The sequence below is a fragment of the Crassostrea angulata genome, chromosome 8, assembly GCF_025612915.1.
Source record: "Crassostrea angulata isolate pt1a10 chromosome 8, ASM2561291v2, whole genome shotgun sequence".
Lineage (NCBI taxonomy): Eukaryota > Metazoa > Mollusca > Bivalvia > Ostreida > Ostreidae > Magallana > Magallana angulata.
Genome location: NC_069118.1, coordinates 57,412,166 through 57,439,201, shown reverse-complemented (window position 1 = coordinate 57,439,201; position 27,036 = coordinate 57,412,166). Strand labels below are relative to the sequence as shown.

The 27,036-nt window shown below is 36.1% G+C and overlaps 2 protein-coding genes across 2 annotated transcripts in view; one reads left to right on the top strand and one right to left on the bottom strand.

Annotated features, from left to right (window-relative positions):
- The first annotated feature begins 1,022 nt into the window (after nt 1-1,022).
- Nucleotides 1,023-8,769, top strand: LOC128158294 (adipocyte plasma membrane-associated protein-like). Its single transcript, XM_052821069.1, has 9 exons — nt 1,023-1,339; nt 2,565-2,657; nt 3,115-3,236; nt 3,544-3,642; nt 4,013-4,171; nt 4,473-4,585; nt 5,259-5,419; nt 5,574-5,775; nt 6,284-8,769. Exons 1-9 carry the CDS (start codon nt 1,266-1,268, stop codon nt 6,503-6,505), a joined length of 1,245 nt encoding a protein of 414 aa, XP_052677029.1. The 5' UTR covers nt 1,023-1,265; the 3' UTR covers nt 6,506-8,769.
- Nucleotides 7,699-27,036, bottom strand: part of LOC128158295 (uncharacterized) — a 29,215-nt gene continuing 9,877 nt past the window's right edge. Inside the window, exons 5-13 of the mRNA XM_052821070.1 lie at nt 26,540-26,637; nt 26,152-26,282; nt 24,181-25,060; nt 19,145-19,314; nt 18,398-18,550; nt 15,357-15,553; nt 14,779-14,891; nt 13,923-14,041; nt 7,699-11,144 (exon numbers count right to left, since the gene is read on the bottom strand). Coding sequence (XP_052677030.1) covers nt 10,920-11,144; nt 13,923-14,041; nt 14,779-14,891; nt 15,357-15,553; nt 18,398-18,550; nt 19,145-19,314; nt 24,181-25,060; nt 26,152-26,282; nt 26,540-26,637 — 2,086 coding nt within the window. The 3' untranslated portion in view covers nt 7,699-10,919. The remainder of the gene's footprint in view (nt 11,145-13,922; nt 14,042-14,778; nt 14,892-15,356; nt 15,554-18,397; nt 18,551-19,144; nt 19,315-24,180; nt 25,061-26,151; nt 26,283-26,539; nt 26,638-27,036) is intronic.

Genomic DNA, 27,036 nt, shown 5'->3' with positions numbered 1-27,036 from the left:
AGTTTCTATATTAAATGACATTCCCCGTATATTCTTTCTAAGCGCAAACAATGCTTTTCTACCTTGTTCAGATAATTGTTTTTCAGCTTTGGTAAATTTGTTGTTAAAGTTGAAAAGTATTCCTAAGTAAGTGAATTGTTGTACAATTTCTAAAACATCATTACCAATATACCAACACTCACTATCTTTTACTCTGGCATTGTTTCTAAAAACCACAATTTTTGACTTTTCCGCATTAACATGCATTTTCCAAGTATTACAATAGCTATGTAGTTCATTCAAAAGACATTGTAAACCTTCCACAGATTCAGAGAACTGGACCATATCATCAGCGTACATATTAAAAGAAATTTATTTTGGTTGTAGGGTTTATGTAATGAGACCTACAACTATTTCATAATAAATTATTGTTTGGTCAGCTCGTTTTTTTTTTCCGATAACGTTACAGATTTTGCTCAATATATGACTTTGGTAAGGAAAGATGAGGGACCTTCTACCTGTAATCAATGTTGAACTGGTAATTTTAAAACGAAAGCTGTAAACTTTTTTTTATATATTCGAAGAGCGTTAAACTGTCTTCAGAAAAAAAATATCACGTTGATTTTTTTTCGAAGTGTGTTGACTTGATCCCAAAGTTGTAGCATCTTGTAATACTCTTTTTTTTTCAAAGTGGATCTGGTCCCAAATTGATGGAATTTAACTGTTTAACACTCTTTTTGCAGACGTAAGAAAAATAGTTCCCAAAGACAGAAAGAAGAGTAATGCTCTCTAATGCTTATGCTCTCTCTCTTTCTCCCTCTCTTTCTTTCTCTTTCTTTCTTTCTCTCTCTCTCTTTTAGTTTCTCTCTTTTAGTCTCTCTCTCTCTCTCTCTCTCTCTTAGTTTACTGTAAACAATATTTTATTTTAAAATGAAATAGGATCGGACAGCAGGCATGGCAGATTTTTGTCCTCTCCCAAAATACACACTTAAATATGTTAAAGGTTGCATTGTGAATGTTGACACCGGACAAAGCGTGCCCTCAGGTGACCAGACGAACTTTGGGGCGCCGAAGGGGGCGCAGACACTCTGTATCGGTGACCCAGAATGGACGAGGCTGAGCAATGGGGTCGGATACCGCTTCAATGCCATGAGATCTGACAGTGGTAAATTTAAGCTGTATCTGTACATTTTCTAGCAGAGAGAGATATACCCGGCGTTGTTTATTTATAAGCGGATGTATAGAAACGACAGCTGTGTAGTTTTATAATCACTGACCAGTATGCCATGCATGGATCGTCTGATGTACCAGAAGTTAGTTTGGAGTGTAAAATGATGCACCGGCTAATTCCAAGCACTGGGTAAGTCTCTCTCTCTCTCTCTCTCTCTCTCTCTCTCTCTCTCTCTCTCTCTCTCTCTCTCTCTCTCATAATACAGTATAATTCATGTACATAATTCCACTGAATGCTTGAATTGGTCCATGTCTGAAGCACACATTTTTTACCCAACTGTCTAAAACCAAGAGGTTCAAACCACTGAACCCCAATAATAATACAGTGGACCAATGTGTGACAACATTCAAACTCACATTATAAAACAAAATTTCATATGAATTATTAATAATCTTTTTATTTGACTGAATGTTGCCCAATAGTTATCTTACTTTATTTAATAACAAGAAATTACCCAGTGTGCCTGGTCAACATTGCCAACAGACTGTGCAGTAAATGACCACCTCAATGTCAGAGGTGACATATCAAATGACATAATGTCTTTTTCATGTGGCAATGTGACATAAGTATACTTGTACATTTGACTAATGTCGTTAGGGAATATCACAAAGACCATTAACTGTTATGTAAAACATGACAAAAAGTGATATAAGTTTGCTAACAAAAGTATTCAATAAGAATGTTGATGTTTATAGAAGTAAATAACTCTACACCAAATGCAAGAAAAAAAATCAATACAAAAACCCTTGGATCTCAAGTATAGAGTGTTTCACAATAAATAGAGCATTGAACTTTATACTGCTTTTACCAGGTATATCATGTATATATCTGCATTTTTAGATAACCGTTTTTTCAGTCCATGCAGGCCTAGCAGAGGCAAAATATATACCTCTAGATACCTTGCAGGGACTTGTAATGGGATGGGAGTAATAATGACGGACCAGACCGGGATTTGAACCCGGGCCCCCTGAATTTTAGTCAGGAGCTTTACTAACTGACCTATCTGGCGCCGGTTTTAGAACCGGTGTGACCGTCACAGACTGAATAAAAAGTTGTGTAAAAAAAAACCACATGTTTATATTCATGAAGCCAGAACCTTTTTTTCAATAAAGTTTCATTCTGTACAACCCTTACCAACCAACCCTTTGCAAATGTCTCTCAAACAGCATCTATGCTAGCCAGTGATGGGTTCTTGGTCCACTCCACTCCAAATTATGGAGAGCGGAGTGGAACGAAAAACCTTGAATAGCAATTAGCAAAGATGACCGCACAGATCCTATCTAATTTTCCACTGTTAATCTGAAAGAAGGTTTTCCGTACATATATAAATGGTATAAGGATCTTTTTTTTTTAGATTGAGTAAGACCTGGATTCTCTCCCTTGTAACAGTGTGGCTGGCAGTGTGTATATATCACATTCCCTCTCCAATCCACCCCGAGCCTTACTAGTAAGTAATAAATCTCCTTGGTTTTAATTACCTTAATTATCAGTTTTGTAGCTTTGATAACAAAATATGTTATAAGAATTGTAAAAAAAAAAAAGTTTTTGAAATGTTATTTTTTTTTAACTGTAAAGACCTCTATTTGGCCTTTTAATACCACAAATACTAGTGTGTTATGTTGAAATTGCATCCATGTGCATATCTAAGGAGAAGGGGGTATTAAGAGGGGGTCTGAAGCCCCCCCTCCCCACAAGAAAAAGAAAATTCAATCTTATTAAAGTCCTATGGTTAAACTGCTAATAGCCTCCGACCCTCCACTGATAAACAAAATAATCCATAGGACACCCCCTCCCCCTATAAAAATTTTCTTAATTTACTCATGATTTCAAAAAAACAAAACCTTAATGATCAATGGCAAAGTGCTGTACAAAAAACTCATGGGCATGTCCACAATGTGTTACAGCTACCCCAAACCCCTGCCCCGTTTAGAGGGGGCCCTCGCAATCAACAACCTTCTCCAGGGGGCAACAAGAGCATTCCAAGGGCAGGTAACTGGACCTGAGTCCTTTGCTGTTGATGAAAACGGTAAGTTTATTTATAAGTAGTCTGCATGTGATTATATTTTTTGAAATTTAGATCTGTTGGGATGAATTTAATTTTTTTTTTAGGAAATACTTAAAGTATGATTATCTAGATAAATAAAGACATATGTATATCACATATTAAGCTGAAATTTTAAGATTTTTAGAGTAAAAGCAAACTAAAACTCTTATACTCATGCATTGTTGGTCAGTTTTGAGGATATTAAATCGCGTAAAAGTAAAACTTACACATGTATTGGCAAACTATGTAAGGATGCATTATATTTAGAATATTGACTTTCCATTCCTAGGGGTGCTATATACAGGACTGGCCGATGGAAGAATTGTGGCATTCAAAGGGGGAGAACTCTGGCAGCTGACAAGGACAGGAGAGTTCCACCCACACTGTGGTAAGTCAATAGTTCTATTTTCTTCTTCTTCTTCTTCTTCTTCTTCTTCTTCTCTGGCTCGATCAAGCTTATTGGTTAATTTCTATCAATAATTTCATAATAGTGCGAGTTATTTTACAGATCATGAAAAATCATGCAATTCAATCATTTGAAAAATGCTTACAGATATTTGTTTTTTGACTCCTGAAACTTGAAGTTAATGTATGTGATAGAAAAACAATTACCTTGTGTTTGATATACTAAGTTATGTTTTATAAGATAATACATGTATTACACCAAATGCTTATTTTTATTTAGACTGAAAGCTGCAGACGCCTTTGATATGTCCAAAAAATTAAATGCATGTAAACAATGTGTTGGTTTGTGACAGGTAGTTTTGACCTTGAGCCAGTCTGTGGACGACCGAAAGGAATGAAGGTCAACACAGCTGACCCCACCCACCCCCTGATTGTGCTGGACTCCTACAGGGGGCTTCTACAGGTGGACACAAAAACAGGCGATGCACAGGTCCTACTGCACAGCTCTACAGGTTGTTACAAAACCATGGGCATCTCATGGCAATAATGTTTCCAATAAAAGGGCAACTGCTTTGTTCATTATTTTGATGTCATTTTTAACTAACACTTTTTCTATCTCAAAGCTCAAAATGTTAAAAAATGTGACATATGTAAATATATATATATATATGGTCCGCAAAATAGTTGGATGACAGGATTCTTTGTAAAAGACCATAATCATGTTGAAATTATTCATTAAAATTTGGAAACCAAGTTGTACATTTATCTGACCTATTTTTTCCATGATAAGTGAGAGCTTATTTCCTACAACAGGGGTGAATGGAGAACCACTGAAGTTCCTGAATGCCCTGGATATAACACACGATGGAATCGTGTATTTCACCGACTCCAGCAAAAAATGGGACCGGCGAAACTATCGATATGAGGTACCCACAAATACCGCGGAATAAGAATGTGTAGGACATGTATGTGCAGTGAACATTGAACATACCATTCTATAAACATGTATATATAGTGGCTAATTCCATGAATTATTTACATCTTTTAAATTTTTGAAAACATATATTAAGACCATTTTTGTGAAATTAAAAGTATTTTGTTAAAATTATTCTAAAGCTGCTTAACCTGAAATCATTAATACCTAAATGATGTCTTCTTGGAGAAATTTGAATCTTATAATAAACTGAAAATTTTAAAAATATCAAGTTGGCCTGATTAATGTAAATTATGGCCTTTTACTCATAATAGGGAATAATTATATATCATACAATTTTCTCAATATTTTAGCTGTATTGAGAGTCTTAATGTTAAGTACCGGTAAGAGTATTGTAATACCTACATGTAATGCTGCTTGAACTTCATATATTATTAAAATGACTTGGTAAGAGTAAGGAAACAAGGAAATCACAAAAGAACACTAGAAATAATATTGATATATATATATATACGAGAGAGAGAGAGAGAGAGAGAGAGAGAGAGAGAGAGAGAGAGAGATTTAATGAAGAGAGGAAGACTTGGTAGGCTATAACTCTGGTATCAATATCATAATGGCCGATATAGATTTTTGAACCATGCCTCCACTGTTGACTTTAATTGTAGGTAATTGAGGTGAACAGACAAGGTCGACTTATCATGTACAACATGGTTACCAGGGAAACAAAGCTGTTGCTGGATGACCTGCATTTAGCCAATGGGGTGGCTTTATCATCAGACGAGTCCATGCTGTTCATCGCAGAAATGAGCGCTTGTCAAATTCGGCGGTGAGATTAATGTTGTAGACATAAATGTGAAAGAAACATAGACCATGAGAGATTTTGTCCAAGTGACGCAAACAATTTAGGTACACATGCTGAGATCAATTCTTTGTGTTTTCATTGTACTTCATGCTGCGTCTAAATTTTAAATTGTTTACAGCTATTTTCTAAAAGGGCCCAGAGCTGGCCAATCAGATGTCATAACACAAAATCTCCCTGGTTACCCTGACAACATCAAGCTCAACAGTCGGCAGAATTTCTACGTTGGGCTTGGGTCGGTACGGTACCAGGGGGTCAGTCTCCTGGGTCCATTCCTGGATCTCATTGGTCCTTACCCAGCCATAAAGAGGTTTCTCACAAAGGTATACTTTCTCCTTTAATTACAGAAGTGATATTGTCAAAAACCAATTAATGATGATTTTTGCAGGCACTGAATCATAGAGTTAAATTCTATTTGCTTGAAAGAATTTTTAAAAAGAAATAACTCTTCTTTTCAATTTTTTGGTAAACAAGTTATTTCAAATATTGCAACAAAATAAGTATAAACAGTACCTCCTTGCCCCATTATATATTAATATTTTTGGCCTGAGAAACTAAAGACGACTTTAATTTTGACCCAGTCTGTAATCCGTCATTATGGACAGTAGTAAATCAAGTCATTTTCCAAAACTCCTCTGAAAATTTAGTTTAGAGTGTAAACTGCAAAACATTGTTAATTTCACTCAGCATCTCACTTGTATAGTCTGTTAACAATGCATTTAATTGTATTTTAATAATGTTTTCAAAAACAAAGTTCTACATAAGATACTGTTTACAATGTCTTCAAATTAAATCAATCCCTACCGAACTTTAATATTGTTTTTACTTCAGCTGACACCACTCAAAGTTTTTGACATCTTTATGCCCAAACATTCCATTATTCTGGAAATAAACAGAGACGGTGAAATCATCTCCAGTTTACATGATCCCGGAGCCAAAGTTATCTCTGCCTCAGGAGAGGGATTCGAATTTAACAACACCCTGTACATAGGGAGTTTCTGGACACCATATATTGGGATGCTGAACTTGACTTATGTGAAATCAGGGAACTGACTCTCCATCTCCATATTTTTACATGTACACATTTAATGCATTTCAGGGCTGCTAGAGTTAGTTCCCTTTGCCATTCGTTTTCATCAGCCCACATCCTTAAATCTTTTTATTCTACTATATATTTCATACATATAATAAGATATCAATATTAAGTAGATCCCGAGTACAAAGTATTCTCATAAACTTCATGCAAAAGATGATTTTGAGAGTAGTTCATGAGTGTATAAATCCACGGTGTAACATTTTTCAGTCTCTTTTTAAAGGGGCATGGTCACGATTTTGGTCAAATTCAGTTTTAATGTTTTTATTCTTTACAATGCTTTAGGAATGCATTTCTAATAATCATGTGAAATTTGAGAGTCAGGTGTAGAGTTTTGAGCCAGATCCAAGGCTCACAATTCTTTGTCATGTAAACAAGGCTCTTGCCCTGTTTTTGTTTACGTAGGTTCAATATACCAGTCAAAAATCTTTTTCAAGCTGATTTGTCTATCTTCTTTTTCATTTTAAGAATAAATAAACAGTTCCTAACGTTTAACACAATTATTTCAGGTCTAAAACCAGAATTTTCACTTCAACATTCAAAATGTAAACTCTGTAACTCGCTTAAAAATCAACGGATGATACTCAAACTTTAGTTGCCTATCAAAAATGCCTTACTGAAGCACTGTAAATATTTAAAATCGGACAAATAATTTTTGACCGAAATCATGACCATGCCCCTTTAAAGATATGTCCATACATATGTAATTGGTTACAACAAATACCTAGGAATTATTAGATTTTGTAGTGGTTCAGTTTTTGTGGAATTTGTGGGTACCTCTCAACCACGAATTAACATCCTCCACAAATTAATAAATTAGGGTCATAAAGTCTTATTTCCTTAAGTAGGTATAAGAAAATACACAAAATTACATCCCCACGAACCTATAAAATTTCAGCAATGCACGAAAATTGGCCCCTATGATGATTCCACAGTAGTTCATTTGAACAAGTTACATGCATTATTCACACATTGTTTATATTTCAAGGATATGTTCATCCAAAGCATGAAGATAGTGAAATTACAACCACTGTGATAATCTTCCAATCTTCCATCAGTATTTGATTTTCATTCATCATCAACTATGGTAAAATTTTCTTTATAGAAGCCATGTTTTACATTGTTTAAACTAAAGAAAACATTAAAGACCAGATATTGGATTTAGTTTTATTGTTTTTGTTTGCTTTTTGTATGTATGGTACACAGAATCAACAAGAATTGTAACAAAGTTCTGTAAAGCTGTAGTTACTTTGAAGATGATACAAGGTCACGACCTTTCAAGGCCATGTCAAGGTCATTGTGTGATTCAATCAAATCCTTAACAATTGATTTTTCCCTGGTTATAAAAACTCAACACTCAAAACATAATTATAAAGATACATGATAATTAAAAATGATGTATCAACACAATCATTCTATTATTATACATGTCAACCATCAAAGTTACAGAAAGAATACTTTTTAATTAGAGATCAGAAACAATGCCACATATAATACAGCATTTCTTAATACACAATGAATATTTTTAAGGTGTAATTTTTCCTGTTTATATATAAATGACATGATTGAAACTAATACCTAATAGATACTTTATAATAATATATAATCCATATATACATGGCTTTTTTTCCTTTTTCTGATGACCAATAATGTTCTACCTCTAAACCACCCAAAAATTTGATTTTGTTAAAAAAAAAACCACACAAAAAATAAGAAACAGTACATATCATGGTCTCAAATTCAATGTTCTAAATAATGAATATATATATATATATACAAATGAATATGTGTAACAGCTCACATAAAAAAAATTCTGCAGAAACCAAAATAGGGCTCCCTGCACATGACAATACCAGGTGATGAAATATCAAAGGTGAATACACACGGCATGGTCTAGATATCATAGGGCGTGTTATAAAAGGCAGCTGAGTGAATTAAAATAAATAGGCAGGGTGGGAGGTGAACCACAGGGTCGGTGGAATCAAGGGCCTATAGTACATGTAGTACATAGAGATCCAATCATCCCGCCCACACTATTTACAGTCCCTGTTTAAATGAATGGAAGGGGAGGGGGTTGCAATTCTATTGTTTAACTGGTAGATGAAAGGCATATAGCACTATGCAGGGTTTGGATACCCCCAGCCCACTGATTTATTTATAGTCCATGTTTTAAGTACATTTTTACAGTCTATTCTTTATCAGCCACCTGTTCTATATGTTGGATGTGATAACAAACATTCCATTCGTTATATATCATAACTATATATATATAATACAAGGCATCTACTGCCTCCGTTGTTTATGCTGATGTCAGCAAAACAAGTTTACCCCGTGTCTGTTACCATGGTGATATTGTAGACAACATTTGTCCAACAGAAAGTAAAAATGTAAACATAAGAGATAAAATAAACGGTGAACCAGAGTTCTTCACACAAGGACAGTGTCCTACGTTAGCTAACACTGTTCTGACCGGCAGTACATGTGGAAAGGCACTTGGTTAAAATTTTAACGTGCGACTTAAACAGATGAACATTATCAATAATGTGGTATGCATATGGGACTTTACTTTGCTAGTTAAAAATTGTCTGTCTAAACAAACTGTTAAGGTATAAATAAACCAACAATTTGGCGGTGTAATTTCCCCCTGGTATTATCCTATTACAGTATGACTGCATCAATAGAATCTTTTCTTGTCTCCACAGACATGTAATGTACATCTTTTTCAATTGCATGTAGGGCTCATTAAAAAGAAAATTTCTATATAAATTAACAACATAAGGTGTGTTATATAGATGGGTGATTTACAATGATTAATACCGGTGTGTAGATCCTTATACTTTTACAGAGAGTAACATTTAACCAGACCGTTGGGCATTAGATGCTGCTGAACACGATGGGTGATGGAAGGATATTACAGATTTTATCTGCTCTGAATATTATGCTTAACTTTTACTGTGCTAGTGTATGGAGAGATCCTATTGCTTGCACTGCCGCAAATTATACCTACTTTCATTTTTCTCTCAGAAATTGACCAGCCCTTGTTCAACTTGATGCCAACACCTATTAGTATTACACACTAACAGCAATGGTATTCCAGTCAGTGCCAGACGGTTAAACACTTGTTTTAGAGGGGGTACTTAACAATACAGTCTTCATCATATGTGGAGACATTCATCAGATGTCTGCATGGAGACCATAGAGCTGCCGATTATGGACTTGATTGTGCTATACATGAGGAATGGGTGCCCAGGGTAGTGAGATAATAACCAACATAACAAAACAAATACACTTGTGTACTAGTGCCCCCCCCCCCCCCCCCCAATTGAACACCCAAAACCTTCTTAACAACCCCCTGAGCTTTTTTTTTTATTTGTCAGAAAATGAACCCCCTCCCTCAAAAAAAAAGAGAACTACTGTATCACTATTCATCAGCCTGTACATTTTTGGAATGTACAGTACTGTACACTTTAGATATATATACCAAGTACTTATTTTATAATTATAATCCCTTAATTGCCCAGGGTGCCTTATTGAAATGATTAAGTTACATAACTATTTGCATTAGATTAGTATTTGAAAGATTCCTCAGTACCCTGAAATAATATCATTAATACATTACATGTAGTTGTCCCCCTTTGTCCAACAGCATCAGACATGTTTTCCCAATGTTTCAGAGAGAATTCCTAGCACACAGCACAGACCCATGTCTATACAGTGTATAATAAATAACTGATCATCCACACTACACTAGGCCATGTAATACTGTCATAAACTCAGCATCAAGCATCTAGTCTTAATGTGATAGCCCTACAAACCATCTACACACAGAAGATGGAGAGATGAGATAGAGAGATGAGACAGTGAATAAATAAGGACTGGTCTTTACAATGATGAGTATACGTATTATATCGACACATGTACAGTGCACTGTTCTCTGACATCTATGCAGAATATAGACTTTTTTTTCTCAGACATGATTAGTCCATATGCATGCCATTAAATAATAATAATATATCAATATGTATAAAACACACTATACACGCGGCTTTGTCAGCCATTGTGAGATGGAATTATCTGTCTCCATTTCGGTCCATATCAACATTAAGGTTCCTCTGAGCAGACTCATTCTGGGGAATGGCTGCCCAATGTATAGGGACACCACAGCAACACGAAAAATCCAACATCACTAAATCCACATCCGAGGTATGTAACAAACTGAATCCAATGCATTAGAGAGCCTCATGTTTTTTGATTGACTTTCAATGTGTTCCGCACTGAATGTGATGAGGCTCTCTGATTGGACAATTTTATATCACATGACAAGAGCACCACATCCTCGCGGGAGGCATCATCATCACAACCGTCGGTTATCCATCAGGAGGACTGGGCCAGCGGATGATCAGGCCCCGCTGGTTGGATGTACGAGTCCCGCTTTTTGCCGGCCGCCTGCTGTCGCTCTATGCGCAGCTCCTTGAGTCTCGTCTGGACGATCTTCTTCATGAACTTGTACTTGTGCTTCAGTTCCGTCATGTACTCACTCTCCTCCCGATCCAACACGCGCATGAAGTTGTTCAACTCCGGCAAACTGAACGCTTCCCACTGTAATACAGAAAAACATGACACACATCAAACTGTGGGCTTCCCATTGAAAACAAACTTAAGACTACAGACATCAGACAGTTCATAAGACTACTCTATGCAGTGATATTTTTGCCCCGTGTTAATTTTCGACCCTCATCACTTTCAAACGTCTTGAATTTGCCCGCCCAAAGTTGTTTTGAAAGAGAGATAGTTTGAGCCATTGCATTTTGCCCAGTCTTAAATTTGTTCATTGACAAAGAGGACGAAAGGGGTAAAAATAAAACAGGGGCCAATATTTCCCTGTATATATAATATTAATCAGAGAGGATTCATCACCGGCTCGCTAAACGGAACAACATGTATACACTAGCATATGGGAGACTCAGAATTTATAAATAAAAATTTGCTTCCATTTTTTTTTTTGCTTTATGAATCTGGCAGATGCTCATTTATTGTACCAGTTTTATACATTGATATGTAAACCAAGCAGTCCATTATATGTACAGGTAACAAAACAAGGCTAATTTGAAATTATGTACAAAAAAAGGTATTTTCACTAAAATGAACTCAAAACAAAGGTGCTTTCATGCATATTGCCAATTTTGTTGCACAAAGGAATCTAAAAATATGGGAAAGAATTAAAGATAAACATACTCGATAATACATTTCTCAGAAGTGGAACTTGCTTGCTAATAAAAATAGCATTGTACAGACTTTTTATTTTCTTTCTATTTAGATTGGTGAGAAAATTCTCAGTTTATCACTTTGGTGATAATCTGTACATAAACTACTGTAAGTCAAACCCAGGCTCTGTTTTAACAATCCTATTTTTTTGCTAAAATCAGACAGAGAAATCGGAGTGATTGGAAATCCATCACATTGTGGCTCAATCAGACAATCTCTATACAAACATCAAATAGTTCAGAACATCTTTTTTCTGAAACTTATCTCCTGTCTGGAGAAAATCCAATTTGATTTTTTGGCATACCTTGGATCAACAAGCATATTATATTTACTGTCAGACAAATTATATTCCTTGAGTACAATGACTTCTCCCTGGCGATTGATATAATGACTACTCCCTACTGTGCTCTGGGGTTATTGACTAACCTAGAGGGTTTCTGAATGCCAAGATAAGAACAGCCCCTATCCACAGTTTACTGGTCATTTGCTACATGTACGAGGGTCAATCAAAAAATACGAAGACAATGTGGCTGTGTATCATATTTTTTTCATGATAGTCATACTTAACAGATTAATCTGTTCATCAACACTTATGTCATTGATATGCGAAGTTTTAGTCCATTTGATGAAACGGTATTTTTGTTACTCATTTTTAAAAACAACATGTTTTGTCACCACGGCGCACGGTAACGTTCAAAACATGACGTCAAGATTAAACACGCACAGTTTATAGATATACCCCATCTTTATATCACGTTTAGTCTCTTGTGCCTTTCTCCTTACAATTTAAAATGGCACTGAACCCTTTAACATCTTATTTTCACACATTTGTTCGAGAATCATAAGTTAGTTCTTCGAAGTTTTCATTTTCTAACCGTGTATCTTTTAGTTTACAGTAAGAATATCCTTGAACGTCGGTTAACGATACTTATTTTTTGACCAAATATTTACAGATATTCTACTCTCTCGGACTGTTTTATATTCAAAATACAATTACCACCATCCCCACAAAATTTATTACAGTTAAACACAAATCTGCAAATAATTGTTGACTTATTTTTTGCACCATTGAGCATTTTCACAACTTGTATCGGCTTTTTCCTGGGTTAAATCCATTTTGTTTGTACTTTTCGTTGCGCCGTGACGTCCGGCGACGTCGATGTTTTTGGTCAATTCTAAAGAGGACTACCTGTCTTTAGTTACAAATATCTGTTCGAAAAAACAAAATATCCTGTCATTATTTGGAACATGGAATTCCATGACTATACTTAATGTGAGGTTTCAATATTATTTGGTTTTAAGCCCAATTCATAGAGATATTACTTTCAACATTATATGGTTTATTGTTGACATAACACAAATGTTGACCGTGCGCCGTGACCTCATTTTTGCAGGATTTGATTCTAAATAATTCTTAGAAATAAAGGAATTTATAAACTTTTTTTCTTGCAAATTGTTTGAAACTATTGCTAAATTATGTTTTCCAAATTTAGTAATGATATGACGTTAAGTAACATAGCTATGACAAAAGTCTTCGTATTTTTTGATTGACCCTCGTATTTATGGGAATTTATCTCACATGCTCTACTACTCAACATGTGGAGAGAAGAGTGAAATATTATTGAGGAAATTTTTAATTCCATCACAAAAGTCATAGGGGAATAAAACTAATCTGTATTTCATACTGTCATCTAAAGTAAAAGGTATTTCACTTGCACATGGAACAATCAAATGTCACCATTTTTCAGTCTTCCTTAATTTGGCCTAAAAGCATTTGCGATGCAAAATTTAACAACTTTTTAAATTCCTTAATTCGTGTCTGAACCATTAGTTAAAACATGAGTTCAGGAATAACAATGGCTATTTATAATTCATCATCAATTTCAGAATGATTTAGGTTTTTGTAATCAGGAAAAGGCAAAAAAATGACAGGAAAAGTTTTATATCTAGGATGGACCCTTCATTTTTTCAACAGAGAGTGTTGATCTAGCTACAGTTAGTAAAATAGACAGCAGAGGTTTTATATCTACAAAGGATCTTTCATTATTTCAACAGAGAGAGTTGATCTAGCTACAGTTAGTTATCTAGCTACTGGTCGTACGCCGCCCTTACATCGATTTCTCCGTTCTCGTTTTCCTGGAGAACGAACCGCGTCCTGTCCACTTTGTCGGGCTCCCAGTGTAGGGACACGTGGAGTGGATACTCCACTTCTGGGATCCGCCGGAGTTTGGCTACAAAAAAGAAAAACACGACTGTTTTACTATAATATCACCAAGGAAACATAATCATACAAATTCAGATTTAACTCTAGATGAACAAAACTAGCTACATCAATAAACAAAGATAAATTTACATTATGGCTAAATTTATAACTGAATCATGCCAACTCGGAGTTCAATGACTGTTACTCTAAAATAAAACTGCCAATGAAATATGATCATACAAACTCATAATTTACTCTAGATGTATAAAACTAGATCATGTTTCTATTACTCATACAATCTTTATATTTAGCAGTGTAATTTCTAACAAAGAGACGAGAAAGTATCAGAAGACACAAGGCAACATTCTGTATGACCTTGAATGTCTTTGTGGTAACCTTCTTCATATCAAAAAGTGTTGCACGCATATTATATTTCTTGTTTTTGGTTTCTGTTTCATATGATACATTTAGTATCAGTTTAAAAAAAATTCAAATTGAAAGGGAATATCATATAAATCTAAAGTTTGAATTTTCCTGAATTTATAATATATCTATTAATCTTTGTGTAAGTTCACCATCAGGGGAAAAAAGTTTGTTTGCTTTTTCATTTCCATGATACTTTTAATGATCAAACTTTCCTTTTGTTTACAATAAAGTGTTACCCAATGCTTTCCGAACCAATTCAACAATGTTCAATGCTTATCAAGACCTCTTGATTCTGGCTTATCCCTACAGTATGAGCGAGGGCTGTTGTTAAGTACCCACCTATTTTGCCTTTCTCATTCAGCTCCTGTTCATACAGGGCAAACTTCCTGGGATTGTCCAAAATATGGAACTTCTTTAGCAACATAGAGATGACATCTTTGGTTGTCTCGTCACTGTTAATTAAACAACAAAAATCGTTCATTCATTCATTCAAGAAAAGACATTCACTCAAAGGATAAATCAGGTCAAGACCTTCCTTTAATTCATGTGAATTTTGTTGCATTGATAAAGAAGAATTGGCCTAATAAACCTTATTCTTACATGTAACTATCTTATACAGTTATTTACGTGGATTGATTCGATTTCAAACAATTGTTTGACCCTTAACTATGTCTCATCTATTAATGTGAACTGATTTGACCTTGACCTATATCTCACCCATTGGTATGGATTGATTTGACCTTGACCTATATCTCACCTGTTGATGTGGATTGATTTGACCTTGACCTATATCTCACCTGTTGATGTGGATTGATTTGACCTTGACCTATATCTCACCTGTTGATGTGGATTGATTTGACCTTGACCTATATCTCACCTGTTGATGTGGATTGATTTGACCTTGACCTATATCTCACCTGTTGATGTGGATTGACTTGACCGTGTCCCGGGGCATGTAGAATGAGATGGTCTGTGTGTTCTGCTCCACGATGTGTTCCTTGGTCAGGAGTTCATATATAGAAGGAGGGCGTGCCCCCAGGGACATACAGATGGGTCGCACCAAGTTCAAGGTCACCTTGATGAAACCTTGGAACGTCTCCTCCTTCTCTGTGTTCTGTATCAGAAGAAAATAATCTGTTACACATGATTCTACGATTGTTGCAATACTTGATTTAAAATATGCTAATGTGACAATAAAATTCAGTTATATATGTAAGTCAGACAATAAATTCTGCCAACCTCCTGAGGCTAATATTGTTGGAAATTAGTATAAAAGTTTGTATTATGTACAGTAAACTTTTTAAACATTCTGCAACAAAATAACACATGTACAATAAAACACAATTCAGGGACAAATAATTTTGATTCATGATACATGAAAATGTAATTTGTAATATCTAAATTTACCTAATTCATCATTCATTCTCAGACTTGAGGAAATGAGACCAACTTCTCTGGAAGCATGAATTTTATTATAAACTAGTTTGCTTTAGCAGTATTTTACTGTAGAGAGTTTGCACCACAGAGTGTATACAATATTTCAGTCACTAACTGACATTGCACACTGTTGCAGTGTGTCATTGATTTTCATCACACATCTGACACAGCTCAGACAGACACACAGTGACAATGACAGTATCTCACCAGCTCCGATTACTCCGAGCCAGATGACAATCATAAAATCAGAGACTAGTAATACAATCAAATATACAACATCATGACACACAAGAGACTCATTTCCAACACACAAATCATAAACTCCCTTACCCCCCTCCCCCCCCCCCCCCCCAAAAAAAAAAAAAATAAAATAAAAATGTATCTCAATATAATTGCCAAATTACCTATGAAAAACAGAGAAACTACTCTGAAGTTGCGTTGCGAAGAAATTCTAAAAGGGTATGGGTCCCCCACCCATCCAAAATACACAAGGTATGGGAATCCGTTTTCAGTGGATTACATTAAGAGCCCAGTGAGTATGATTAGACCAGATATGATTCACCAGATGGAATAACTGGCACATCGCCAAGTATCCATCTCTCTATGATAAGTCTATGATAGTTCTGTGATAATTCAGGGAGATGTTCCCCCTCCCACCTTCTGCCACAATGTGTTTGTGCTACTAGGTGTTTGGGCAGAGCTTTTACAGGTATAATTCAGGCCCACCTACATGTACATCAAACCTAATCTATTGTGAATGAAACTATTTTGTAAATTCTGAACACCTCTCTTTCCCAGTTTAATTGCAGTTTGTTTCAGACATTTGACAATCATGTACATGTACCTGTCTTTCCGACATTTGGCATTCATATGCATGTACATTGTAACTGTATTTCAAACATTTAACAATCTCATACCAGTATGCAAAACACAACTCCCAAAATTCCTAATTTCATTGTAATTTTACATCTAACTAAAAAAAAAAAATTGAGAGAAGGGGAAGATATAAAAACATTCTTGTTTCAAAATTGCAGTTGGAGAAACTGCTTTGTTTGGGGTTTTGAGTAAACTATTGTGACAGGGAGAGAGGGGCCGATGTGAGTCAGAGAGCACAGGAGCACATGTTTGTCATTACGTAGGTCTGCCTGTCTGTTGGTTCACACTCTCTCTCCCCATCGCAAAAATTCCTTACTACAAAACACAAACATACAACCACAAAACTTTTTTTTTAATCTACAGAGAGAAATGCCAACAAGCTGCACGAGACAAATGCAGTTTTTGTTGCAGAATATTGAGACATTGTGGGAATTTTGGTACTCATGCTTTGCACGTCATCCACTAAATGTGCACTGTATCTCAATGAGATTCCTTTACACTCATAACCATCCAAAGAAACTTTGATCTCTTTCGATCTGCCCTGAAGTACAAATTCTCTCATTCATTGAAAGCTCTTTATATATATATAAAACAGTCATTTTAAACATTGAACATTTCTATAAAAAAATTATTTGAAGCTATTTTATAGAACAATTTTCGTTTGCTTACCAGGAACACACTTGGTAGGATCTTATATTTCATTTAACGATGAAAAATATACTCTCTATAAAACTGAGATTACAGATACATCTTTATCAGCAATCTCATTTTATAAGAAGAAACAGAAATTTGCAGACAGGCTATACCACCTGCTTGTAAACGAATGATGTAGGGGAAAAGGCAATAAAAATATCTATCAGTTTTCATAAGGATGATAAAAGTTCAATCTTTAAGCATTAAGATACAAAAATTTCAAGTTTGTGCCAACAATTTTTAAGAATTTGTAACAAAACTTTTTACTGCCAAAAAAAACCACATTTACATTTTTTTGTAAAGATTTTCATTCATTTATTCCCTGCTCATAGGAATCATTACTGCTAGCAGACATACTAGTGCAATTATGAATGATAATTTAGCGATGTCCCTTAGTTGATCTTGTAATTGAAAACAAAATAAAAACAACTTATTAATAAAAAGAATATATAAAAAAGAATAACACACTATCTCTTTATCTCTTAAATCTCAGATCCTGTTTCAAACACACAAGTAACTATATGACATGGATTTTCTACATAAAATCCTACATTCTGTCACAAAACAACTTGGGTCCCAGTAAGTTGTAAAAGACTAACCAGTATTACTCTATACTGGGATATATTCGCCTTCATTTTATTTTCGCCCCTTTTGTCCTCACTTTCAACGGGCAAATTTAAAACTGGGCAGATTCCATTGTTGCAAATAATATCTCATTTAACACAACTGCATTAGGGCAAATTCAAGAAGGTGTCAAGCTGTCTACAAGTGTAGAAGAGCAAAAATAACACGCAGCAAAAATAACTCTGTAGAGTAATTTGGACCCTGGTATCAAGGTTTAGTAGTTCATGTATAAATTTTGGCCCCGTTGTGAGACTTTCCCTCATAAATTTGCCCCCAACCAATATTAAAACTTACATGTATAAATTCGGCCCCCTTTAGCGGGACTTACCAGTATAAATTCGGCCCCCGGTACCAGTGAGTTGTACTCCTCTAGTTTTTTCTTTAACTCCTCCCTATTGAGCGTGGCTTGACTGGGTTTCCGTGGTAACTTGTCGTCAGGAATGGTTCCTGACCTATACCCACTGTCTGTCTCATCCTTCTCCTGTAAAATCAACAAATTAAATGTGAACTATCATCAAGTAAAATGTAAACCATCATCAAGTCAAATGTAAATCACCAAGTAAAACGTAAACTAACATCAAGTAAAACAAAACCACCAATTAAAATGTAAACTATCATCAAGTTAAGTTAAATGTAAACCATCATCAAGTAAAATGTAAACCATCAAGGTAAGCATTTACAATTAAGTAAAGCATAAACTATCGTGTTAAGCATATAGTAAACCATCTTCAAACAGGCTTTCTTAATATGTTTTTAAGAGGGCTCTATGGTTTTGGCCATTTTCAGACTGTATCGATCTCCTTAAAAAGAAGAGCTCCATATCAAAATATAGGAAAATACCCAAATTTTAAAAGGTTAAATCAATGGATTTTTTTCTTTATTAGTGAGTAATTTATAGTTTATAGCTTAACAATTCATATCTCAAATTTTAAGTAAGATCTGATGGTTAATTTGTTGACGATCCAGACTCCTCAACATATGTTCTGTGTAGTAAACACTGATCTATTATGTAGGTTCTCTCAAAAGTATAGCTTCTTTCTGTACATTTTATATATGATACAGCTGTGTTACTTACAGTGGTCGTCTCTGAGGGTGCCTCACAGGTGGCGCCGTGTGTTGCCACCGAGACATCGCCCGGTCCTAGCAGATCGTGGGAGGAGTCCTCTAGAGGAGTGCCGTCAGGGGAACTCTTACAGGGGAGTCGCACAAACTGGGCACACTTCTGATGGCTGGTAAAATGACAATCTACAAAAACCATGACAACTGGTAAAATGACAATCTACAAAAACCATGACAACTGGTAAAATGACAATCTATAAATACCATGACAACTGGTAAAATGACAATCTATAAATACCATGACAACTGGTAAATTGTAAATCTATAAATACCATGACAACTGGTAAAATGATAATCTATAAATACCATGACAACTGGTAAAATGACAATCTATAAATACCATGACAACTGGTAAAATGACAATCTATAAAACCATGACAACTGGTAAAATGACAATCTATAAATACCATGACAACTGGTAAAATGACAATCTGCAAAAACCATGACAACTGGTAAAATGACAATCTATAAAACCATGACAACTGGTAAAATGACAATCTACAAAAACCATGACAACTGGTAAAATGACAATCTATAAATACCATGACAACTGGTAAAATGACAATCTATAAATACCATGACAACTGGTAAATTGTAAATCTATAAATACCATGACAACTGGTAAAATGATAATCTATAAAACCATGACAACTGGTAAAATGACAATCTACAAAAACCTTATATATTAAAAATAATGTATATGTTGTCAGAATAAGATGTACACAAAATAAAAGAATCTAATATATGTACTAGGTCAATGTCGTTTAATTATTTTGAGCTTCGTTTTTTACATGTTCATTAGGATAGATTCATTTCTTTACTCCAAGTAAATCTCTAGGGCTATAATATTTGTGGATATAGGGTACCCTAAAAACCTATCAAAATTGACCAACCACAAATATTAATGACTTTACAGGATTTTAATTATGAATTGAAAGAATGAAACGGCCAATCTGAATATGACTGTAATCCTATTGTAGCATTATACCTGTTACAGATATACATTTATGTTAAATCTATATGTTGTTTAAGCGCTGTACAGGTAAAAAATTGTACATCACTACATATACAAATAGGAAGTTGGATGTTGAAAAACAAAATAATCATTGATCTAAAATGTTTTTATAAGGCATGAAAACAATGCAATATCGTAATGAAGTGGCCTGTGGTACCAAATATGGCTATAGAGAATTCAGTGTTAATTGGCATCAGATACAATAAATGTTTGTAGTCTCTAATTTGTATGCAAAATAAATTCATGTCTGACACTTTTAGAACTTAGTCATTGGAATTAGGGAAGTACTAGACACATCACAAAACCGCTATCATTATGAAAATATATACATGATATATGCAGCTATGTGTGTCATTTTTCTGTAATTCTAGAGTTAATGAAGAGAGCAGCCAGCACTTTCATTAAAAAAATTTTAATTCTTCCAGGATCGGCACTTAATATCAATGGTGAATCATGTTCTCCAGTGGTGAATGAAAAATTAACACCATGAAAATACTGAAAAATTTAGAAATGTTGAAACTTTATGAAGCACACCATATTCCTTCCTGAGGTTTTTTGTCCTTGTGTCTAGTAATTGTGTATGGGGTGGTTCAAATAGGGGGGGGGGGGGGGTGATGGTTAATTTACGGTAAACATGGAATATTTAAGTCAAGGTCACCTACACTCTTAACATTATACTTTTGGGTCGAATGGCTTGTGTGATGTGGGCTATCATCTGTGTACATACAATGATACAAAAAACCACCTGGTTCAGGCAATGTTGTTCAGTGATACCCACTCACTACTGCACTCTACCGCAGGGACGACAGAAGTACGATATCACAGCTCTTAATATATTAATATGTCAGCTAGTACTATATCTATTCTTTCACTGTTCCTGGAGTTTATGACAAATGCTGCTTTTAGTACAGGTGGATTAATAAGTTCTCAAGAAATAATTTATGCTTTGTTAAAAAAAAAAACCCATTCCTTTTAAATTTTATATAATCAACTGCCAACAGCAGAAAAACATTTCCTCGAACAGAGTTTAAGATCATGTAGGTAAATGTATACTAACTGGCTAGAGATGTCGAGATAAACGATCTTACGTCTACCAGATATAAATAGTTAGCGGAGGAACAGAAATATCTGGCACATGCCTACTTCTGGGAGCTAGAGTAGTGACATCGCTGTACGACATGTAGGGGCTAGGGAGGCTGCAGGCCCCAGATACACACCAATTACAGCGACCAAAAGTAGTGCACTGAATTATAACAAAAAACCCAAACAGAAAGGTCTGTCTGACTGATGCACTTGATAAGCCATATGTTCTGATGAATAGGACAGATCAATCAACTGCATGAACAAGAAAGTGTACATGCATATGGTAGACATCTGATTTTTTAAACCAAAATTTTGATGAGAATTTGTTGAAAGTACCGGATAATTGCATAGGATTGATTGATCTGCATTAGATAAGTACGAGGGAGCACTTGTTTAGTACGACCAGTCAGTATGAAACACTTAGAAGCTAGCTGACACAAAACTCAAAATGTCAGCATGATGAACATTCATACTGCATGTTATTTTCATTTTTCAGTGACTGTTTTAACATGTAGTGAGAGAAGCAACATCAAGGGAGTTATGCTGCTATAAATCTAATGATTTAGTTTGTTTATACAAAAGATATCAGACACAGTTTTGTACAGTCTGTCCTCCCCCCCCCCCCCCTCCCCAACTTCCCTTGCCCCCTCCCCACTTCATCCCCTGGCTTCAAGTGTAACAATAGCAAATCACCAGGACTCTATCTCTCTCTCTCAGATATTGATAGAAACATACTTCTGATAACACAACATAACAAACTTTAAAACAAACAGCTTTACCAATTCACCTGTTAACAGGTATACAGCCAGACAAACAGGTACCCCCCAGACACAGATTTACCACCCCCCCCCCCCCCCACCTTCCAGATGATGAATGTCCAACCACTTTGAGGACAACAGATTCTCCATACAAAATGGTCTGATAGAAACTCAATCAATGAGTGAGATAGTTTGAATGTAGTCACTATCTTCATCTCTAAATATATAAATCTTAGTCATTAACCTAGATAACACTTTCCCCCACAATTCACAATGTCAAGTCACCTTCCATTGTAGAGTTATCTACATGCTTATCATACCATCAGTTAATTAAGACTTTCATAATTTGTGCTTTTTATAACATACCATTACATACATGTATCTGGTGAACGACACCTGACACTAAATGTCTCCCATCCTCAACATTTAACTGATTTATTTAATCATGTATTGTGAAATTTTATGAAAAAGGGGTGAACTTTTTCTTCTAAAAATTTGTACTTGAAATAAAGATTGAGATATGACACCCTAGGTGTAACAAATATTATAATACAGGTATAACCTCTCTATGTGTATTTCTGCATTCTTTACTACATTGTACATATCACCTTTCTTTTACTTCTTTTGTTCATTTTGTAAAGGGTTATTATCCTAGTCTTTTGTTCAAGCAAAGAGTTTGAGAAATACCAGACATTGTAAACAGACATCTCAGAGGTAAATAGATACCAGACAATTTTACACAGACATTTAGTAAGAGGATTCTCCACTGAAGGCATGGGCCATAAATGAAGGATTTAAGATCTCCCCATCAGAGTCAATGATAGGGAACTCATCAATGGGCCATCACAAACTAATCACCCAGAGAGGCCAAGGAGACCTCTTACAACCAATTACTCTCATCAAAGGCAGTCTCAAAGACAGGAAGTGCCCCTTTCACCCCTTACTGGATAAAATGTATTCTAGTTCACTAGGAATTTAATGACAAGAAACTTTGTACTTGAATATATATAAATGCTCTCCTGTATAATTAATATATTCCCCATTCTTTTGCTAACTATAATACCCAATCCCACTCCATACTGTTTCATTCCCGATGTCTCTATTGTGTTATAGTCTAGACTACCAAATGTATAAAAAGTCATCTCACAATTATATCACAATACCACAGTCTGGCCACAAAAGACTTAATAGATCCCTACCCCCACCACAACCAGCCGAAAGTCACCACAGGAAGTATTTGGGGGCCACATGTGGTGCCATTCAATTAGTGGACATATTGTTCTCATCTAATGCTTACTCCATTTATATGGGGGGGGGGGGGGGTGTAAAAGAAGATTCTTATCACAAACATCACAGAATAGGGTAGGGGTAAAAAGAGCTACCTAAGTGTATATATATAATGCCACACTGAATCTGTCATTTACATATCAATTAATCCAATTCATAATCACTGTGAGAGACCTGCTGTCCGGGTCAATTATAACTGATCCACAGGTTTGTGAGGGATTCCTTGATGTGTTGGTAGGAATGCTTTGGAGATCAGGCCACTCCAAGGATTACCACCTAATTACTGACACCCCAAGATACTGTGTCTGTTAACCTGTAATTACTAACACCTGGTTAGTTTGTGGTACCTTCATCTACATGTATCATCCTAACAAATATTGAGGTCATCTTTATTATGAATGGTCCTATTATTATTTGCCAGTGAATTTTCAAACTACATATATAGAAGACCCTATCAGTGTACAATCTGGCTCTTTGCCTTTCCCCTCCCCCTCCCCAACCTTTATTGACTTTGACTAATACTCAACACTTCCTACATCTGATTATACCTTTATTTACCCTAGATTCTATAAGTGACATAATCTGAGGTAGTCAGAACTGAAAACAAACCGAAACTAGATGTAAGGAAAGCTTGCATTATAATCTCGCCATGCAGAGAACAGACCTAACATCTGTGTAACATGCATAATGGTTCCCTGAGTCCCCTAGGGTGTTCGAAGCCTGAACATAAATGACTGGTGAATGGTGTAATTAAAATGCAGATCAGAATTCTGTCTGATAGTAAGACACATGCCGAGTGGTTGTAAATGAGCTGCTAATTGAATGAGAGCTTTGTGAGGATAGACTTACCATGACTAGAGGATTGAACACAGGGTTCTGAGCATGAACACTTTGGCACATTGTTCAAATCACTAGGCTGTGAGCAGTTGTGAACACGGTTTGAAATATCACTACAAGAACCTAAACACCTATTACAATCCGAATGACTTTGTGAACCGTTCACTACACTCTGCTCCTCGGAGTAAAATCCGGTGTCACATTCCGAGAGCGTGTGAACTGTATCCAGACTTGAACAACTCCCATAAGTCCCTGATATGTTCGACACTGAGGAGGACTTGTTCTTGTTCAGATGACTGAATATATAGTCCCACTCCCCGCCCGAGTTCCACAGTCTCTGCTCCCCCACCTCCAACATGGCGTCATACTTTTTGGTGGGGTCTCTATCACAGATGGCTTGTAGCTCCGACACAATATCACAGCCTGACTGACGGTTAATTCTGTCGATCACCCGAGATCGTCTCTTGACCTTAAATGTCTGAAACTCCCGCTCAAACTCAATGAAACTCTCGTCATTGTGAAAAAACTCCGAAAACATGTCCTCCTCTGGGTCATCATCAAGGTCACCTATAAATAGCTCCTCTTCCATCACAACCGTTTTATCATCATCATCGTCGCTACTGTCACTGTCATCATCCACAAATCCGTTTAAGGACAGTCGTAACTTATCCGCACTATTTGAGAACCTTTTACTTTTAAATGTCTCAAACACTCTCTCAAACTCCTGGAAATTTTCATCGCTGTTGAAGAACTCCATTAACTGATCTGAACTGAGTCTGCTCCTTCTAGCCTCTGCCGTGTTTTGTCTGGGTTTACGTCGTCGGCATTCGGGGCTGCTTCCTCCCGCCTCCAGCTCTTGTTTTTTCAACACCCGAAAATCCAACAAATCTTGCTTAAAATCCTCAAAATCATCTTCATCAATGAAGCTGTACCTCAGTGGCCTAAGCTTAGGCGAAGAAGTTATGTCCTGGAAATTGAGTTTGAAAATCTCTGACTGCAGAAAATCCCTGGCTGCACTAATGCGCTTAGATCGGTTTAGCTTATTGGTTTTCTTACGGAATGGAATGAATAATTTTCTATCTTCCATTCCTCACACTGTCGAAGACGACTACTAATGTATAGCTGAATAGGCACATCATAACACTTGCTTCAGAACTACCCCGCGGAGAGAAGGCTTTTTTATCTCTTGCTCAGATTAAACACAAAGCTCAGAGGAAGCTTGTAACATCCCAATCTCTGACTCCTGATCCACAATCTCTTCTTTGGATCGGCAGAGATGCTAAATTTAATGTATTCGGAAGCCGACCCTAAAAACCCTACTTGATAGACTGACAAGATATCTAGTTCACCACTGCCTGAGCATGTTTACATTCAGAGAATCTCCAATCACTATCACCTTGTGCTAATTACAGGCAGAAACAGAAATAGTTCCCTCTCCCTCTCCAATAATGGTAGACTCCACAGGGTGTCCTTATACAACTTCTGCAGGCATCAGGATCTCAAAGTCCACTGTGTATCCTGTGTAATGGGTGGGACCACTGCTCTATGTATTGGGTGGTTCTAGTGTACGCAGTATAACTTGGTACCTAAGGATATCCTGACTATCACCAGACCGTCACGATTCGCCTGGCTAAGTACACACTAGTATAGTGCCACTAACACACACTCTCTGGGTGATGGCAGATATGCTCTCATTAATTCTGCTCCTTCTTCTGCTGCATGCACACTGGCTGTTCAATATCAGCTATGTATTAATAATCCCCACTCAGCTTCTACAGAAATAAATGAAGGAAGAAATAGTAAGTCTTCAATCTTTATACACTAAGCTCAGTAAGCTGCCCCTGGCATCAGATCATTGATAAAGTGGCAGCCAAGATAAAAAAACCATATAGAATTCCTAGTACTCCAGTTGAACTAGTTCTGATTGACTGGATCTCAGTAAGTTCTGCACCATGTCAGTCTACTGAACCCCTGACGTCTTACAGGCTTAGCAAGAGAGAGTGACACATCCAGTAGGTTTCTCTCTCCTCTGTTTCTCTGATGTTCCTCTGGGAGGGATATTTCTTCTCTCTGTGATATCAGCCCATCAGCCAGACAAATTAAGTCTCCCAGCTCTGGTTATGTCACCAGTGAGCCCCTGAGTGATACAGCCAGTAAGGACAGGCAGTGATTACATCACAAGCCACCACCAGATGTCTCTGCTTTACCCCTGGTACCCCTACAGCATCAAAGATAATTACAGAGCGGCCAGCGATTTAATAGGCATCTATTACACCCTCTATCCTTGAAACACTCTCAGGGCTCAAATAAACATGGGTATTAAACCTATGATTATAGAAATAATGGTGTGCAGTTCTTTCCTTCCCTTTACCTCGAGGTACCACCTCGTTCTTCTCACAACGTGGACATAATTCACAGAAATTCCTGTACTGTTCATTTAATTGTCCTCCTATATCTGAGAGTTTGTTCCTTTTAGAAGGGAAATACAGAGTTAATTCCTCAAGACTGATTTTACCAGGCTTTTTTAAAATGATGCTAAATGACTTTTGACACTGGTGTCCTCTGTAATTAGAGGCAGAATACCTGTCAATCTGACCTGTTTATTTTCCACCTGTCCATTCAGGTAAGCTAATTAGGTATGTTATTAATAGACACTTAATGGCGTAATGATTTCCTTCACACTTAGCAAGATGTTTCACATGTTGAGAATTCTGTAAAATCAGCAAAATTGTTTCAGTGGATAGAGAATTCTGTAAGTAAACAATCGGCTAGCACGTTTTCCTTCTATTTAACTCTTTTTAGATCGTATATTTAACTCTTTACGTAAGAATTCACCGGGTGTTAAATCAGATCCTTGCCATCTGTTGA